Source organism: Myotis yumanensis, unplaced genomic scaffold (genome assembly GCF_028538775.1).
Source record: "Myotis yumanensis isolate MYYU_CA2020_CCGP unplaced genomic scaffold, mMyoYum1.0.hap1 SCAF_2, whole genome shotgun sequence".
In the NCBI taxonomy this organism is placed as follows: Eukaryota; Metazoa; Chordata; class Mammalia; order Chiroptera; family Vespertilionidae; genus Myotis; species Myotis yumanensis.
Window position 1 is genome coordinate 211,503,381 of NW_027223753.1, and position 19,478 is coordinate 211,522,858.

Below are 19,478 nucleotides of genomic sequence, written 5' to 3' on the forward strand. Positions count from 1 at the left end.
GCAGACCAGTACTCTAAAGCTATTTATTTATTTATTTATTTTTATTTTTTTAAAAAAATATATTTTATTGATTTTTTACAGAGAGGAAGGGAGAGAGATAGTTAGAAACATCGATGAGAGAGAAACATCGATCAGCTGCCTCCTGCACATCACCTACTGGGGATGTGCCCGCAACCCAGGTACATGCCCTTGACTGGAATCGAACCTGGGACCTTTCAGTCCGCAGGCCGACGCTCTATCCACTGAGCCAAACCGGTTTCGGCTAAAGCTATTTAAAATGTGTTCAATAACTTAAAGGAAAATTTGAGCATAATGAATGGACATATGGGAAAGACCAGCAGAGAAATGGAAACTATAAAATGAAACAAAAAAAGAATGAAAAAATTCACTGTGTTGGCTTTAATGGAAAATTGCAGAAGCAAGAAGAAAGGATGAGTGAAATTGGAGATAGAGTAAAATTAATTATTTAATCTGAGGCACATAGAAAAAGAGGACTCCAAATGAAATTTGCAGAGCCTCAGTGACATGTGGGACATATATAATTATAGGAAAAGAAAAATAGAAGTCAGAAAATGAGGAAGAAAATATTTGAAGAAATCATGGCCATCATTTCCAGAAATCTGGTATAAGAAAAATACCATTACGGATCTAACAAACTTAGCAAATCCCAAGAAGAACAAATACAAAGAATACCACATGCAGGTACATCAGAGTAAAGTAGATGAAAATCAAAGAGAAATAAAACATTTTATAGTCCCTGCAAAGACATTTTCAGCTAAATACATCCTAAAAACCTCCGTTGAATTGGAAGGTCAAATAAGATAATGTCAACGCTCCCAAGAGCTGGTTGTGTAGGGAGAATAACAAACAGAATGACGTCTAACTTCTCTGTCAATTAAATGCAGAGCATGTTGGGGCGGAGTCTGCACTGTTCCCAGGCCCTTCATTTTAATATCTGGAAGTTCTTGTTTTCACCTTGCAGAGTTAAAGTAAGAAGTTTGCAAACCAAGGACACTGAAATAGGCTATGTATGAATACATCTGGGAAAGGCCCAGATCCTCAAAGGCCTTCTCCAGCCGCCCAAGACATGAATTGGAATGAAGTTGGGATTCAGGAATTTGCAAATGAAAAGATGGTAGAGGGTTACCCGGAAGCACCTGGTGCAGCTCCCCCAATGAGAACCCTGAACCCTATACAGCTGGCCCAGCTGGCCCTGCTGGCCACAGAAGTAGGCTGCAAGGTTTGGGTGATGGGTACCTCTTTCTTCTGGAGGTTTTGAAATCATTAACAGTTCTTTTTATATGATGGAATTTAAAACTATCTTCAGTTTTGTTTCCCACATTTGTTTTGCTTATATTTTTTAATAATTAATGTATAGAGCGTGTCCCAAAATTCACGCAAGATTTGCATTTGAATTGAATTGCAAATCTTGCGTGAATTTTGGGACACCCTATATAAATAAAACTTTTAAAATAAAAATTAAAAAATAATGTTTGTTAATGATCATATTCCATTATAGGAAAACCCTTAAAATGAACACAATTTTTAAAAATTTCCTCCAGCAAGGTTTATTACTAGACTCAGAAATCCTGTTTCTTGTGGTCACAATTCTGTCAAAGTGACCTATTTCTGCCTAGAAAAATAGTGTCACCATGTTGATTTATGTGCCTGAGGCTGGCAGGCCTCCTGGTAACTTTTGACTCATACATTTCTCTTTAATATGCATGTATCTCTCTCTTTTTCTATGGAGAGCCATATAAAATAATAACAGGCATCTGTGATTACTACCATATAATAATACAATATGTGGTAATTAGTCCTTATATGTAATAGAAAAATAATGGAATATGAAAATTGGGTCTTTGTTGAAAATATGGGATATTCCCTTGGAAACTTCCCTAGGGTTAAGCTCCTAGTTTGAGGGGGACAGTCTTGGGTTGTGCCTGTTCTCCTAGCATAATTGTCCATAGTACCCATCATATTCTCAAAAGTGTTCCAGGCCGGATGACAAATTATATGGCCACCTCACTTGAGATACTTATAGAGATATTTAATAGATGCCAGAAGGGTCCGACTTTATTTAGTTTCTACCCATTAACAGGGCCTTCACGGAAATTTATGTGCACTTATTATTTGTCATTAAAACTATAAAAGATTATTTTGTATGAGAAAATGAAGATGAGATCATCAGTGTCTCTCTCTCTCTCTCTCTTTCTTTTATTTCTCTAACTCCTGTTGAGCTATCCCCAATTAACTGGGCAGAAGTGGGAAGCTACAGTGAGGGTTTGGGGCTATAGATTTCCTCTATGCTATGGCTTTGGGTGGACACATCCAGTTTTGAATTGTAGACTTCTAGGGAGCTGACATTGTTTAACATGAATACCTGGGTTGTATCATCATTCTTCTTCTTACGAAAGTTAGGAAATATATAAGTGATTTATTAAAGCTTGCTAATGCTGTGCTGACCTATTTTGAAAGTGAACTCTAGTTCTGATTGGATCTAGTTTTATCAATAAAACCAGAGTTTTTTTGTAGTGTTAATAACCACTACCTCTGCTTCCCAATCATGAAATAGTCGTACTTGGAAGTTGCTTCATTATCGGTATGTGCCACTTGCTTCCATGATTTGTCTTCCTGCAGATGGAACTCCCAAAATTATTTCTGCCTTCAGCGAGAAAGTGGTGAGTCCAGCGGAACCCGTCTCCCTCATGTGCAACGTAAAGGGCACGCCGCTGCCCACGATCACGTGGACCCTCGACGATGACCCAATTCTCAAGGGGGGCAGTCACCGCATCAGCCAGATGATCACGTCGGAGGGGAACGTGGTCAGCTACCTGAACATCTCCAGCTCTCAGGTCCGAGACGGGGGAGTCTACCGCTGCACCGCCAACAACTCGGCCGGCGTCGTCCTGTACCAGGCGCGAATAAACGTAAGAGGTGCTTGTCAAATCAGCTCCTCAAAAAAACAACAACAACACATATAAGTCATGGTAGCGGAGAAGAAGGTCTCTGCATGCGCCACGCTGGGTCCTGGAATGCCGAAACGGAGTAGCGGGCCCCTCCCATGGCCTACTCTTTCCTTCCCGCTCAGGAATGGCCCTGGCCCAGATAATGTTGGAAATCGCATTTTGGTTTCTTTAGTCACTTGTTCCCCTGTTTTACTCTTCGACGTGTTCACATGACCTGTTCTTTCCTGGTTTGTGCTCTGCATGCTCTCCTTCCTCCTCTTCTGCTGTTCTACGACGCTCATGGTAAACCTTCACGGACATGGTGTTAACTTAACCTCCATCTTCATCATCTGTAGAGAGAGTTAAGCCACTGAGTCGCAGAAGGAGCAGGCTTGTTCAGTGCAAACTAGTTTTTATTGGTTAAATTGCCTTCTGTCATATCATCCAAAGCGCTTTCATCGAAGTAGCTGATAGTTAAAGCATATCACACTCATTCAGTTCATTTGGAAGTCACCAAACTAAAAGGAAATGAAACCATCTTAGAGAAAATGACCAATGCAGAAAAATTAATTGAAAAAGATGTCCTTTCATGAAAATAAGCTACATTTTTAACTCAAGGAAAAGTGTACCCGTATCCGCACGTAAGATGTACCCTTCAATTATTTTCAAGAGCTTCTTTATGTCTCTCTAGGGCCTGCAAGTATTCGACCAATGAAAAACATCACAGCAATCGCGGGTCGCGACACATACATTCACTGCCGTGTGATTGGCTATCCGTATTACTCCATCAAGTGGTATAAGAACTCTGATCTGCTTCCTTTTAACCATCGCCAAGTGGCGTTTGAGAACAATGGGACTCTGAAACTCTCGGATGTGCAGAAGGAGATTGACGAGGGAGAGTACACGTGCAACGTGCTGGTGCAGCCACAGCTCTCCACCAGCCAGAGTGTCCACGTGACAGTCAAAGGTAAGGCTGGTCTCCTCTCTGTCCCCACTCAGCTCACCATCACGTAGCACAGCCATTTCAACAATTAGGAGTGGGTTCTAGTAATCTGCATATTTAGCATAAGACAGTTATATTCCTCAGTTATAAAGACTGAGAGACAATAGATTGCATTAGATGTCCTGTGTGGTATTTTAAAATTTTTTAAATATTTATTTATTGATTGACTTGAGAGAGAGAGAGAGAGAGAGAGAGAGAGAGAGAGAGACAGTATTTTGTTGTTCCACTTACTTATGCATTCATTGATTGTTCTTGTATGTGCCCTGACGGGAGATCAAACCTGCATCAAGACAATGCTCTGACCAACTGAGCTACTCAGCCAGGTCTCTTCTACTTTGTTTTGTTTTGTTTTGTTTTGTTTTGTTTACTACCACTTCTTCAGAAGGTCTCTGGTCCATATAGCTTCCCTTTCATTTGAATTTCTAGCTTGGTGTTCCAGACATGTGTTCTTAATATTACCCTAGAAAAAAACAAAACACATTATTGCCCTGATTATCTAGTTGTCTGACCGATAATTTTAAAACATTTTTTTTCCTAAATAGTCCCAGAAGTGTGTTATTTTAGACTCCAGCTGCAACAAAATTCTTCCCTTTTTTTTTGCTTGAAAGTTTGAATTTTATTATGTGCTACAAACACAATCAGTTATAATCATCATAAGAGCAACAAACCCATTTTTTTATTTTTTACAAAAATATGCCTGCCAATTATACAAGCCTGAAGAGCTATAGTTTTTAGGTAGCCATTCTTTAAAGAACAGATGGAATTCCATCAAATAAAAAGTGGGTAGTTGAGCTTGTAACTCAAACAAGTGCACAAGTACTTGGATTCCCACTCAGGAGGCAGCAGACATGCTTTATGCATTATTTTCATTTTGTTAACACTGAACAGAGAACATTATAAAATGACATGAATTCAAAGGTCAAGATTTATTAAAATTATTATTTTTGTTTGTTTGTTTCATTAAGTGTCCTTAAGTAAAACTAGTTTAAAAACATAGCTGGGAGTGTGCAGTAGCAAACAATACAGGACGACTCACATATTTTGGTGTCACTGCTGTGGTTTGTACAAAGGCCCTAGCAGTCTTGCCACCATGACTTTTGCACATCTGTGCCAATGTCAACACAGTGAGAAAGGCAAATAATGTGTCTTAGTATTACAATGAAAATGGTTGTCTTCTTGGAAACCCCCCAAAGGGGTCTCAGTGATCCCCGGGGGTACAAACTACATTTGTATTTTTGAAAATATGTATTCCAGTGCTAAATATTTAGTTTATTTCTAATATTTAGCCATTCTGAATGATGCATCAAACAAACTATTTTTATGCATTCGCCTTTATCTGCTTTTAAGATTAGTTCTTTCAGAAAAATTGCCAGAAGTATGGCCATTGGATAGACATAAATATTTTAATTTTAGTATTTTAGAGGACATAAACTCAAGCAAAGGCCATTTGAGTAATTAACTTATATTCTTCATATTTTCCAGGCCAGCATAAATTGATGCATTAATTTTGATCCCTTTGATTTTAAGTGACAGAAACCAACTCAGACTAGCTTGTGCTCCATAGGAGAATTTATTGGCTCTTATGATCAATATGTCTTTGATTTTAGAAAACAATTTAATCAAATGGTGTGTGTTTTTTCAGGAGTTTTTTTCTTTTAGGCATATAATATGCAGTATATACATTTTCAGCTCCTTTGCAAGGACTGCAAAATAAAGAATTATATCATTTAGTACAGTCTTTCCTTATAGTTATCTGGTGAGAAATGGCTGGTGAGGGGGACAGTTTGGGGACTTGAGATTTGCAGTATTTAACAAGGTGGTCAGGGAAGACTTCTTTGAGAAGGTGAGATTTAAGAAAGGATGTAAAGGAGTTCAAGATAGCCAAAAAGATATCTGGGGAAAGAACATTCTAGACAGAGGGAACAGATAGGACAAAACAGTCAGAAATGTGCCTGGAAAGATTGAGGAATAGCAGGGAGGCTGGTGAGGCTGGACCAGAGTGAACTGGGGGGAGGGGGAGAAATTAACAGGAGATGAGGTTAGAATGAGCAGGGTCATTTCCTGTGCAACTAGTACCCCAGGCTTGGGCTATAAGGACTTGCGCTTTTCCTCTCAGTGGGATGGGGAGATTTATCAGATGATTTTAAATAGAAGTCATGTGGCCTGACCTAGGTCCTGTGCTGAGAATTACACTAACAGGCAAGAAGGGACAAGCAGGCTGGCCTGTTAGAAAGTTAATCCAGGTGAATAGTAAGGAGGCTTTGACCTGGGAGAGAGAAGTAGAAGTGGCAAGTAGAAGGCAGATGCTGGACATATTTTTAAGATCTATTCAATCATATTTCCTAATGGATTGGATGTGGGCATGAGAGAAAAAATGATGTAAGGATAACCCCCAAATTTTGGCCTGAGCCGTGGCAAGAACAGTGCTGCCACCAACAGAGCTGGCAAGAGATGCAGTGAAGAAGTTTAAAGGAAGAAAGTAGAAGTCCAGCTGTTTGATGTGTCGAAGTTGAAATATACATTAGACAACAAGCGACCCATTAAGTAGGAACCTGACTATATGAGGAAGTGAAATTTAGGAGTCTGGGCTGTAGATTTGGGACATCAGGAATAGATAATGTGTAAAGTTACAGATCATGTGTGAGGCCACAGGTTGAGGTGTGGTCACCAAGGGACACATTGCATCACTCCACGGCTCCATCTCACGGGAATGTCACACACGAACAAAAATTTGATTAGAAAAGATTTAACAGTGGGTTTGCCAAGTGGAAATACAGAACTTGCTAAAAAAGTATGTGTTCATTTGGTGTTCATTAGATGTAAATTAGTTTTTTGTGAACATCTGGGCAGGAGAGAGCATTTACAGTCAAACCTCAGTTCTCGAATGTCTCCCATCTCGAACAATTCACCTCTCAACCCGACAACCCTTTCATGCCGATACCTGTATGATCAGTTGCGTGTCTCTTGGGCAACAGAAAAGGAGATAATGCACAAGAGTGGGTCAGTTTACCTCTAAACCTCCCAGGAAAGTGTGCTGTGAATATTTTCATGGTTTTCTGCTGCTTAATATTATTAAATTTTCATTTTTTACTGTACATTTTATTTTATTAGATTTTCATTTATATTTCATCTCCTTTTTGTTATAGATTGAAAAATATATTAGACATGTACTGCATATAAGGAAGGTTAAAACAGGGAATCATTTGAAGATCTGGAACGGGATAATTCCATTTATATTTCTTCTAATGGGAAATAATGATTCGGTTTTCGAACAGCTTTCTAGAACAAATTAAGTTCAAGAATCAAGGTTCCACTGTAATTCTTTTTGTTAATCATTGCTAACATGTTTTCTTCTGTTTAAGGAGCATTTAAAAATATTTTTAATTGAATTTAGAGAAAGAAAGGGAAATGGATAGAGAAAAACAGATGAGAGAGAAATATTGATTGATCAGCTGCCTCTTGCATGTCCCTTATGGGAATTGAACCCACAACCCGGGAATCAAACTGTGACCTCCTGGTTCATGGGCTGATGGTTAACCACTGAACAACACCAGCTGGGCAAGGAACATTTTCTAAACTAAATATAATTGTCAGGTAGCAATACTACAAGATATCCTACCTTACTTTTACTTAATTTCATCTTTTCTGTGTAGACTAATGAAACTGTACATATTGAACGAGGAAATTGTAGGCTAGGTATATAGGGTTTAGCCTGTTTAAGCCATATAGGACTTCCCAAATAAAACATAAAAAATAATAAATTCTGGATTCTTGTAAGCATCATTTTATTTTTATTTTGTCATATTCACATGTATTGAACCCTACCAAAGATATTAAGAGTAATTTGATTTAAGCTACCACTTGCATTTCTTGATTAGGATAACCTCTCATTTTCAATGTATAGTAACAATCACATACTATTAAAAATTTTAGTCTTTATTCAGATGTCATTAAGAAGGCCATAACCAAATTGACTTCTGCACACTGAAATGTCAAATGAAACATATAAATTAAATCATACACCAGTGGTCACAATTTTTAAAAAATTAATAATCAAAGCTTTTTGTATATTTTTATTGTTGATAGTATTACAAAATCAAAACTTTAAAAAAATGAATAATCATTACTGTTTTCAATTATAAGGGGGAAGAGAAGGGATCAACTGAATTATAGGAAATGACTAAGTTTTTTTACTTTCCCTGTGGATCAGAGTTGAAAAACAGTCTTTTTTTATTATTGATTGATTTTAGAGAGACAGAGGGGGAGAGAGGCATCGATTTGTTGTCCCAATGGATTCACTGATTGATTTTTAAATATATATATACTTTCAGAGAGGAAAGGAGAGGAGAAATAGAAATATCAATGATGAGAGAGAATCATTGATTGGCTGTCTTCTGCATGCCCCCTACTGGGGATTGAGCCTGGGCATGTGCCCTTGACTGGAATCAAACCTGGGACCTTTCAGTCCGCAGGCCAATGTCCACTGAGCCAAACCAGCTAGGGCTGGTCTTTCTTTTTTTATTCATATATATACAGTTCTGTTACCTTCCTGTTAGACTACATAGTGATTTTTGGAAGAGCAAATATGATGCCTCCTTGGTTGACATCCTTTGGAAGTGGGCCGATTTGTTTGCATCAATAATGCTGCAAATGTGAGTCCAAACAATTTTTATATTTGTATTATATTTCAGGGGCTTGACTTTAACACCAAATAGAGGTGTGTGTGTGTGTGTGTGTGTGTGTGTGTGTGTGTGTGAGATTTGGAAACAATAGTATATTCCAGCCATGTCTTTTTTGGTCATAGTCATGGCCTTTTGTTGTTGTTTTTTTTTTTCGTATCATGACTTGGAAATTTGAAGAAACTTAAAGATTGATATAATGTGTTAATTATTGATAATGCCTGAAACTTAAGTAGTTAGGAAATAATTGACTAACCAGAAGTGTAGTTTTTCTGTGTTCAAACATGTAGAGAGAAATGAAAATTAAAATCCCTTCTTTCACTTCAGCTTAACAAGCAGTGTTGTATTTAACACATTTCAAAGCGTTTTCTTCCTCATTTTAGGTGCCACATTGAGCTGGAACAGTGACTAATTGAGTGTTCTAATTGCTAGGGACCAACACTGCCAGGAAAGTTAATTGGCTGCCAGACAAAAATGTCACCTTCTATTTATATTTATATTAAACTTTATCGTTTACAAAACACTTTCATACGTGTGACCTTAATTAATACTCATGGTGACTCTGGAATGTAGATAAAACATAATTAGAGAAACAGAATAAGAAAGAGCAGGAGGCCTACTCAAAGTGGCTCAGTAACGTATTTAAGATTCAAATACACATCTTGGGATTTCAGGGCAACTCCACTGGGTGGTTTAGAAAAGTAACTTACATTGCAGTGGGAAGCCAGGGTGGGAGTGGGGAAAAATTGAGGCAAAGAACTCAGAAAGAATGCTTTTTAAAGATAAAGAAAGAGGATTATTTTAAGCAAGGGTGTAAGATAATGAGAGCCAAATGAGAGAGAGAGAGAGAGAGAGAGAGAGAGAGAGAGAGAGAGAGAGAGAGAGAGATAGATTAGTTAAATTAGAGAGCTAAAAAAGAAGGAGTGGATTTGGTAAGCAAGGTTTGGTAAAAACCCAGATGAGTCCAGGAATTCTGATCTGGATTATGGAGAGGCTGAGAGAGGGAACCTAAAATGCCAGTGGCTTGGGAAAGTCTTATGAAGGATGTGGTTTTGTATAAAGTATCTATGGACCACCATTGTGGACTCAGACCATGAGAACTTTGAACTTGGGATTCGAGGGCTGAAATTGGTGGAGTACAGCTCGCATTTCAATGCACAACACGGAGCTAGAAGCCTGTGCAGGTCCGGGGCTTATCCAGTTGGCATGTGGACACCTTCGATGGGTGTGGAATTGAGACTGAACTTTCTGAGACCGGCCATGGGATTTGAATTAGCAGATACAATTTGGGGGGAACTTTATGAAGCAAGGAAGATGTTAATGAAAGAAAACTCCTTAAAGGATGGGGAAAGGGGGCTTGATGGACAGCATGAGAAAGGGAGTTGGGAAGGTTGAAACACCCATGGCTGTGACTCAGAAGGCTTGGGCTCGAGGCAGACCCCTTGAGCATTCAGGACCACGAGCTGTCAGCCTGGGAATTGTGTGGTGCCCACGGGTTAAGTTGCTACTAGAAAAAGGAGACAGAATGTGGAGTTGAGAAAGGGTACATGACAATACAAGCAGTAAGTCCCAGTAAGTCTCAGCATCCATGTGATTGATTTGTTTTCCCAGTGAATTATGGGTCGTGGGCCAAAAAAAGTAAAGAAGAGGAAAGATCGGACGATACTCCTTGAGCAGCTTCTATGTACCCCCTGGGCTCTCTGCTAACATTATATAAAGCCCTCCCCCCAACATGCTCATGAATTGTGTTCCATTATCACCAGTTTACACATGAAGAAATAGAATCATAGTTCAAGAAACTGGACCAAAAAGCCACTGCTAATTACCCGAGACTGACCAACACCCAAACCACGTTTCTTTTCATTTGTTCTCCCTTCTATGAGAAAGAATATATGATTAATAATTGAGGCTCAAAACACAGAAAGGTATTAGCATTACTTAACATTCTTATTAAGGATGCATAAAGAATAAGTGTTATACATTACTAAGAGCATGAACATTTAATTGATTAAAGAACAAGAAGAGTCTAAATTAACATTTGGCAGCATTCAGTGGCTCTGCACTGTCTTGGAGTAAGAAACTCTCATCATTATAGAGAATGAGATTAGCAAACCTGGAGGTAAGTGACATGTAGCAGATATGTACATACTTCATGTAGGAAGGTTATGTCAGAACCTGTTGCAGGTTACATTCGAAATGTCTGCTCCTGTAACACTACAAGCTCTCACTATCAGCAAGACTCAGAGAATTTTCCGTAGAAGGTGATGTAATGAACCAGGTAGTGTAAGCAATGTGTCTCAAGGAGGCGATTTGGCGTGACCAAAATCACCTAAGAGTTTTTAAAATTACTTGTTTTAATTTTTGCCTCTAATTTTTATATCTTATGTAAAATATGAGATTTGGGACTTTCAAAACTTTTTAAAGCGTTTATACTGCAGACCTGTGATTCATGGCTGAAGCTAGGGAGATGGCGTTGGTAGTGAGGAGAGAAGTGATATGATTAAAAACTAGGCCTCTAGGTTTAAGCTGCATTTTTAAATTTGCTTCCTGATCTAGTTTTGGGAGCAAAGCAACAAGTTACAAGCCTGATTTTGAGATTGTTCTGGGAAAATGACTTCTCTCTACTAAATTCTTCCTTTCATCATGAAAATGTTTAACTATTTTGGTGGGGTTTTTATGTACATATGTTTTAAAATAGTTTGGCTGTATCTTTTTTTCCATTTAACATATTAACTATGATGTATGATTCAGAGTCTTAATTAAATGCTATAATTTTGTTTTGATTGCACAAAAGCTGACTATTAAGGGCCCCAGCAGAAAACCTTCCCCAACTGCTGGGCGTGTCGCAATTCTTGGTCTCTCGCTCCCTTTGGCTTGCCAGCCCGGTTTCTGACTGAGCCCTCATCAGTATCCTGAATTCTCAGCATCTGGTTTAGACGAAGAGATGAGATAATAAGTAGGAGTGTTGCAATAGTTGAAAATAAGATGCGCAATGTCATGCAGAAGGTTCACAGGAAAAGAGCATGTAGAATATTTACACCGCTCATTAGCATATTTTAAGTAATATTTTAAGTAACGTTCTATTATTCCTCCCTTTCTTTCAGTCCCACCTTTTATCCAACCCTTTGAGTTTCCGAGATTCTCCATTGGACAGCGGGTCTTCATCCCGTGCGTTGTGGGCTCAGGAGACCTACCCATCACGATCACCTGGCAGAAGGACGGCCGGCCAATCCCAGCGAGCCTTGGGGTGACCATTGACAACATCGACTTCACAAGCTCCTTAAGGATTTCCAACCTCTCCCTCATGCATAATGGGAATTACACCTGCATAGCCCGGAACGAGGCAGCGGCCGTGGAGCACCAGAGTCAGCTAATAGTGAGAGGTGAGCGGGACACGTGGGAGGTATGGTGGCTAAGCAGCCAAAATTATGGAATTTGTTTGAAATATTATGAATATATAACTAGAATTCATAGAAATTGCTGTCGGCTCGTTAAAAAAAAATACACAAGTACAAAACCAACTATGAACTCTCCTAAACTCCAAGACAAGGTTTTATCTACCTAAAATATAAAGTTTCAAGATATCACCAGCAAAGGAGTATGTCTAGATGTTTTTCTAAATGCAAAGAGGTCATTAGTGATTTTAACCAGGTCAGTAGTAAGGCCTGATTTATCTTTCTAATTATCACACTAGTAGCTGAGCAATGAATGGACTGGTCCAGAATGCAAGGATAATAGATAAGAGACTATTTCTGAGGTTCAGGCAAGATAAAAAGCACCTTGAATGAAGGTGGTAATGGCAGTTGAATTTGCAATATGTATTGGAGGCGAAGCAAACAAAGCATGTTTGTTAAGTGAATGCTGCCAAGGAGAGAAAGAGGAATTTATCATGAAGCACGTATTTTACCTAGTAAGGTAAATGGAATTGTCTTCCACATATGCAGACAAGATGTGAGGAGTAGCACACATAGGCAGGGAAGATGTGAGGAGTAGCACACATAGGCAGGGAAGATGTGAGGAGTAGCACACATAGGCAGAGAAGATGTGAGGAGTAGCACACATAGGCAGGGAAGATGTGAGGAGTAACACACATAGGCAGAGAAGATGTGAGGAGTAGCACACATAGGCAGAGAAGATGTGAGGAGTAGCACACATAGGCAGAGAAGATGTGAGGAGTAACACACATAGGCAGAGAAGATGTGAGGAGTAACACGCATAGGCAGAGAAGATGTGAGGAGTAACCATTGTGACAAGGGAAACAATGATGTGGGAGAAACAGAGGGTCTAGACCAGCCGTGGGCAAACTACGGCCCACGGGCCAAAATCCGGCCCATTTGAATTGAATAAAACTAAAAAAAAAAAAAAAAGACCATACCCTTTTATGTAATGATGTTTACTTTGAATTTATATTAGTTCATACAAACACTCCATCCATGCTTTTGTTCCGACCCTCCAGTCCAGTTTAAGAACCCATGGTGGCCCTCCAGTCAAAAAGTTTGCCCACCCCTGGTCTAGACCCAAGGCATTCCAATAAGAGGAGGAATCAGCAAAGGAGACAGGAAGAAAGAACAACCAGTGAAATAGGAGGAAATCCAGAGGACTGTGGGCTCTTGGAAACAAAATAGGAAGTGTATCAAGAAAGTTAGGTAACACAATATATCAAAGCCTACTAGGAGAAAAGGAAGAGGAAAAAATAATACTTGGTCATTGAGTTTGGGAAGATGGATATTATTCGTGGCCTTGAAGAGTGGCATGGCTGCAGAAAGGGGGATGGATGAATGTATGGGAATGCAAGAAGAAGCATCTATTTTCATATTTATAGGTATGTTGCTATGACAGGCAGCAGAATGTGGAAAAGTTAGAGACGGACATTGGACAAGGGGAGCCTGCATGCTGATTGGAATGAGTCAATAGAGAGGAAAAATATGTGGCAAGATAAAGAGGCAATAATTATAGTATCTTTGAATTAATAATTTGGGATTGGAGTCTTTGCCTCAGTAGAATTTGTTCAAACTGGTATAGTATTAACCATAGTGGCGGGGGGAGTGAGGGGGTGTGGGGGTGTGGGGAGGGGACATGTGAACTCCAGAAAGTAGAAGCAACAGAAATGGTTGGAAATTTCAGGGAGGCAGATTTGGGGTCAACTAACTTGAAACACTAATTTAAAAATTTATTGAATGGGGCCACCAGAGAGTAATAGGTAATGTATTCTCCTACTGAACACAACTATAAAACTGGACAAAAAAATTATAAAGCAACCATTTTCAGGGAGTGGGACAGCAGCACAGAACTGTGATCCTAAGAGAAGGGAAATATATGAATTCACCCCAGATTTCTTCCTGGAGCACTTTCCAAACCCTGACAGGAAATAACAGCAATCTTTCTGGGTGGAGATAGGAATTTAGAACTATTGAGGCTCTGGATTTTGCTGGGCAGAGTACTGGAGAATAAGGAACTGTCCACAAATAAATTACTAAAAATTTGTATCCTGCTTCCTTTGAGTCTTGAGCTGATTACTACACTTCATATGGATATGGTGAGATTCCATGAAATCTAGCAGAGAACAAAAATCAAGAGTATGTCAGATGAATAAAGATTCCAAAGGTTACAAAGTACTGAAAAATATTGGAATGCTGACTAACCAGAATACAGAATGCATGAGGAATTCAGTTGAAATTTCAGGGCCACAATCCTAAGAGTAGGGCTAATCTAGTCCTGGAATAAGGGCTTCTCTAGACAAGCCATAAAAAAGCCAAAAGAGAGCCTTGCCAGGATAGAACTTCTCCACCATTAAATTAACTTTCTGCAGAAATGACACTCAACACTCTTAAAAACAAAGCAATAAAATCTCAACTCTCAATAGCATAGAATATCTATAGCAGAGGTTCTCAACCTGTGGGTCGCGACCCATTTGGCGGTCGAATGACCCTTTCACAAGGGTCGCCTAAGACCCTCCAGCATATTAGATATTTACATTATGATTCATAACAGTAGCAACATTACAGGTATGAAGTAGCAACGAAAATAATTTTATGGTTGGGTCACAACATGAGGAACTGTATTTAAAGGGCCAGAAAGTTGAGAACCACTGATCTATAGTGTCTTACAGACATTTAGTAGATATGTGAAGAAACAGAAAAATGTGAGCCATAAGTAAAAGAAAGGAAATTAAAAGAAATTGACTAATGGACACACAAATGTTGGAATTAGCAGGCAAGGTTTTAAGGCAGCTATCATATTCAAGAATTCAAGTGAAAAGATGTATGCAATGAGTGAAGGATGGAATGCAAGAAGAGAGCTTTTTTTTTAATATGCCAAAAGGGGAACATCAAGAAATTAGGCTGGAGACCAAGGACCCAAGTCATAAGAAGCCTTAAAAATATTGTAAGTTTCTAGATTGTATCAAGAAACAATGAGAATGCATTGATGATTTTAAACAGGGAAGTCACGGCCATCCAATTTAGGTCTTAGAAGGATCCTTCAGGTCACTGTGTGGAGAATGGATTCAAGTGAGGCAACAGGTGGCAGGTAGACCAGTTTGGAGATTGTTTCAGAAGTCCAGATAAGTGTCATTATCTGCCTTGTCTTGGGTTGAGTTCCTCTGAAAGCAGAGTGTGAGGTACAGACTTAACTGCAAATCTAATACTTGAGATGTAGTTCCTGCAGCCCAGAATGAGAAAATGGAAAATAAGATCAGAAAGGAAGGGAAAGCCAATAAAAGTTATTTTAATAAGCTAGTTGATGCTTATTAACTGGGCAGCTGATGGTCATTTTGGGGGGTGGGGGAGGTGTTGAAATCCTCCAAGGAATCACAAAGAACAGTGGTTCTCCAAGCATGGATTCTGGACCACCAGCTTCAGCTTTACAGGGGAGCTTATTAGAAAGACTGAATCTTGGGATCCCACCTCAGATCTACTGACTCAGACTTTCTGGGGATGGGGCTCATGAATTCGTGTTTTAATCAGCTCTTTGGGCGATTCTGATGCCCTCTAATGTTTGAGAAGCACAAGCGTAGAACTTGCCCTAGAATTGTCCTACAGGATTGCAGGATGGAAAGGTAGGGCATTTAGCCCATCTCCTGTCCTTCAATGATGTATGATTGTCTCCCACATTTCTGGGTTGCATCATTGAAGGGAGTAAGCATTTGTAGCTTCAGAGAAGGCCCTAAAACAGCAAAGAGAGACTCATGGTCCTTGTGCAGTAGGGCTGGTAAAGTGTGTGGAACTGTCCAGCCCAAGGGTTCTGAAACCAGATAGCCAGAGGGTATGTGGCACTTTACCATGCACCCTGTCTACCTGTCATGACTAGGGCATGGCAGTGAAAATACACAGAATTTGAGGATATATTATATATTTTCCAAGAATCCTCAGTACCTATAATAAGAGATGAAAGAGGGATATGAAAGATAATTCTCAATTTTATGGGCAATTTCCATCTGTAATTACTTTACATTCACAATATGTCAATGGTTATTTCCCATGCAAACCTTTTTGATCAGTTTTTAAGTGACATCCCTTTGAATTAAAACCAAATTAATGTGAGTGGTCATGGATCAATTATAATTAGACATTCTTCCAGAGGAAATACAAGAGATTAGTTACCTGCATATCTGACAAGGGGTTCCTTGCTCTTTGCAGAATTTGAGCCAAATAGAGAATAGAATATAGATGACGGCATATTTGCCTCCCACCTCAGCAGGAAGAATCTGGCATGAAGTCTTAAACTTTGTAATTTATCCTTGAGGTTGATGGATTGTTTTTATTAGAAAAATTTGCTCTATAAATTCTCTAGCATTTTCCTAGAAATTCGCTATGAGGTAGTCCCCCCTGATCACCTGATTTTAAATATATTTACATTTTATTAAATATACTTGACTCAGAATATCATCTAAGTGAAGTAAAATTGCTTACAGATAAGCAATATTGAAGAGATCCATTGACTGTGTAACTTATTTAACTTGTGAGTTGGGAACTGTATTTATTATGTTAAGGCTGCACATACCTGAATATCCTAAATTAACCAGCACTCCTTCAAGACTCAGACTCTGTTCTGAGAACATTTATAATCTTAATTCATTTGATCCCCACACCAATCCTATAAGATGAGTGATGTCATTATCCCCCATTTACACATAAGAAAATTAAAGTTAAAAGACATTTGATAACTTGCACAAGATCATCTGACAGGAAGTAGCAGATTTAGAGATTTAACCCAGGTGTTTAGCCTTTGGCTCCGTACTCCCAGCCTTCATTTCAGTGTCTCTTCCAGAAGCACAGGAGTGGGTTCCTTTGACGGCTGCTTCTTGTGTCTTTTTTTTTTTAATGGGAAAAGGACTTGAACAGACACTTCTGAAAAGAAGACACACACATGTCCAACAAGTACCTGAAAAGACACTCGTCACAAATGCAAATCAAAACCACAGCAAGCCATTAGGATGACTACTGTCTTAGTTTGCTAGGGCTCTCGTAGCCAAATACAACAGGCTGGGTACCTTAAACAGCAGGCATTTATTTTCTCACAATTCTGGAGGCTAGAAGTCCTAAAGTGTTGGCAAGTTTGGTTTATTCTGAGTCCTCTGTCCTTGGTTTGCAGATGGCAGCCTTTTCCCCATGTGGGCACATGCCTGGTTTTGGTCAGTGTGTCCTAATTGTCTCTTCTCATAAGAATACCAGTCAGATTGGATTAGGGCGCACCCTAATGGTCTCATTTTTATTTGATATTTTTCTCCCCTCCTTGGCTGTTTTTTGGCCAAAGTGACCTTCATTATGGCTCAGATAATTTCAGTGTGCTTCTAAGCTCCTTGTTAACCTAGGCTCTGATCTTCCTCCCAGTCATTTCATGTGGTGGCTGGAACTCCTGTCTACGTACATGTACATATAGGTTCACGTTTCTCTTTCAGAATGAAGAATTCTGAAAATTGCAGGCAGACAAAGTTAGCTTTCCAAGGAATTGTGAGAAAGAGAGGAAGAGCACCCATATTTGCTAAGTGTGTGATATATACAACATAATCCGTTTCCTCTCACATAATCCTGCCTTATTGAAAGCCCATCCCATAATTCATCATTGCCCCGCTAGAAAAGATTCCAAGATTCTAAAACCTTCAGATGCTACCGTTCCTAGAAGAATCCATATCTTCTCCTTAAGAGAAGACTTGAATACTCTTAAAATCACAATACCTTAACTCAAAGCACCTGCTTTCCCTCGGCAGGTATGTTTTCAATGAAGTGTATGTGTTTGTTTTGCAGAAGAATAGAATTTTTCCAACACCACACAAAACTCAAGCTTCTTAAATAGCTTTACTATATAGCTTTAATCTGCTTCTTATATTGATATACTATAAAGCCATCATGGTACCTCACGTCAACTAGCCTCCATAGTCCCCCTTTGGCCCAGAGGGTGCTGACATCAGGAATAATGGTCTATGTGTCTTCATCAGATTTTTTTGAGAGAAGTTCAATAACATGCCTTGTTCTTTATCCTTTAGGGAATGCCTTTTCATTCTCCCTTCATCTCCTATTTCAGGAAGAATAATTATCAAATGCTTTGAGCAGTTCACACCAAGAAGAATACTTAATCTTGATCATTACTCTTTGATGAGCAAATATGTTTTATCTCTTCTTCAAATTGTGGTTCTGATTCTATTTTCCATGGAGTGGATTCCTGAAGATCTTCCAAAACACAAATAAAAAGCAAAATCCCACAGTCCCTTGGTTTAGCTCAACTCCCACACTCAAGAGTCTAGTTTTCCCCAGTGCAAAGTAACTCCATCTGCAAAAGCTCATTGGTATAAATAAGAAAAGTTGCCTGCAATGAGATAGCTTCCCTAATTTGTCCCGAATTTCAAACACTGTTTTTTTAAATTTCCATATATATAAAACATTTTTTTGTGTTTTAATGTTCACTAAATTCTTGGATTTCTTAAAATCGTACCTTTAATGAGTTGTGGTCTTGTCTGAATTACTGGTGACATTTCTCTCTTTTCAGTTCCTCCCAAGTTTGTGGTTCAGCCACGAGACCAGGACGGGATTTATGGGAAGGCTGTCATCCTCAATTGCTCAGCCGAGGGTTATCCTGTCCCCACAATCGTGTGGAAATTCTCTAAAGGTATGAAGTTACTTGTTTGCATGTTGTCTGTCATACATATGCATATTCCAAAGAATTAGATGAGAATTTGTAGTCCTTCCAAAGATGTTCTCTGTAAGTAGATATGTCCCCAGCTCCACCAAGTCTGTCCTTCTTTCACACATACCACTAGTGGTCAGCCTCCATGTTTTCTTCAGACCAGGACGGTATCTGTTCGTGTATAACATGACCTGGAAAAGATCGTGAATGGGGAGGCAGGTTACGCCTGTAAGTTATTTCAGCACCTGGGACAGTTCTGTGTTGCCTACTGTATAACTATGCTGCTTGGAGACCACTGCAACCCCTATAGGTGGAAGTACAAGTAGAAATTATCAGAGTTGCTCATTTTGGAGCTTTATTTCCCCAGTATTTACACATATGAGATTCAGAGGTTTTAGAAGGTTGAAAATAAGTTTTTTATTGTTTTATTTAACTGGTCACAAATCACATACAAACATATCCAATGTCTATTTTGAGCTTTCATTCCTAATCATTCTCTCTCTTCAAAGGCAAAGCAGCAGTTCCCTTTTAAGGTAACACTGCAAACAGGGCAGGAATAGAAATGTGCAAGGTGTAAACTATGGGGAAACCGTTCTAGGTACTGTAAATATGACTTATGTCTATCTTATCATCTTCCCCGTGGAAGGTTCTTTAACTATGTGTATGAACATACTGGAAGTTGTTTTTGTGTTCTCATTTAGTAATTTATTTATCAAATAGTAGTTG

General features: G+C 39.0%; 1 protein-coding gene across 1 annotated transcript in view; it reads left to right on the forward strand.

The window, feature by feature from the left end:
* The window catches only part of DSCAM (DS cell adhesion molecule), a 469,770-nt gene that overhangs the window by 299,627 nt on the left and 150,665 nt on the right, over window positions 1–19,478 (forward strand). The window contains exons 8-11 of the mRNA XM_070403791.1: window positions 2,641–2,937; window positions 3,640–3,915; window positions 11,735–12,013; window positions 18,615–18,734. Coding sequence (XP_070259892.1) covers window positions 2,641–2,937; window positions 3,640–3,915; window positions 11,735–12,013; window positions 18,615–18,734 — 972 coding nt within the window. The remainder of the gene's footprint in view (window positions 1–2,640; window positions 2,938–3,639; window positions 3,916–11,734; window positions 12,014–18,614; window positions 18,735–19,478) is intronic.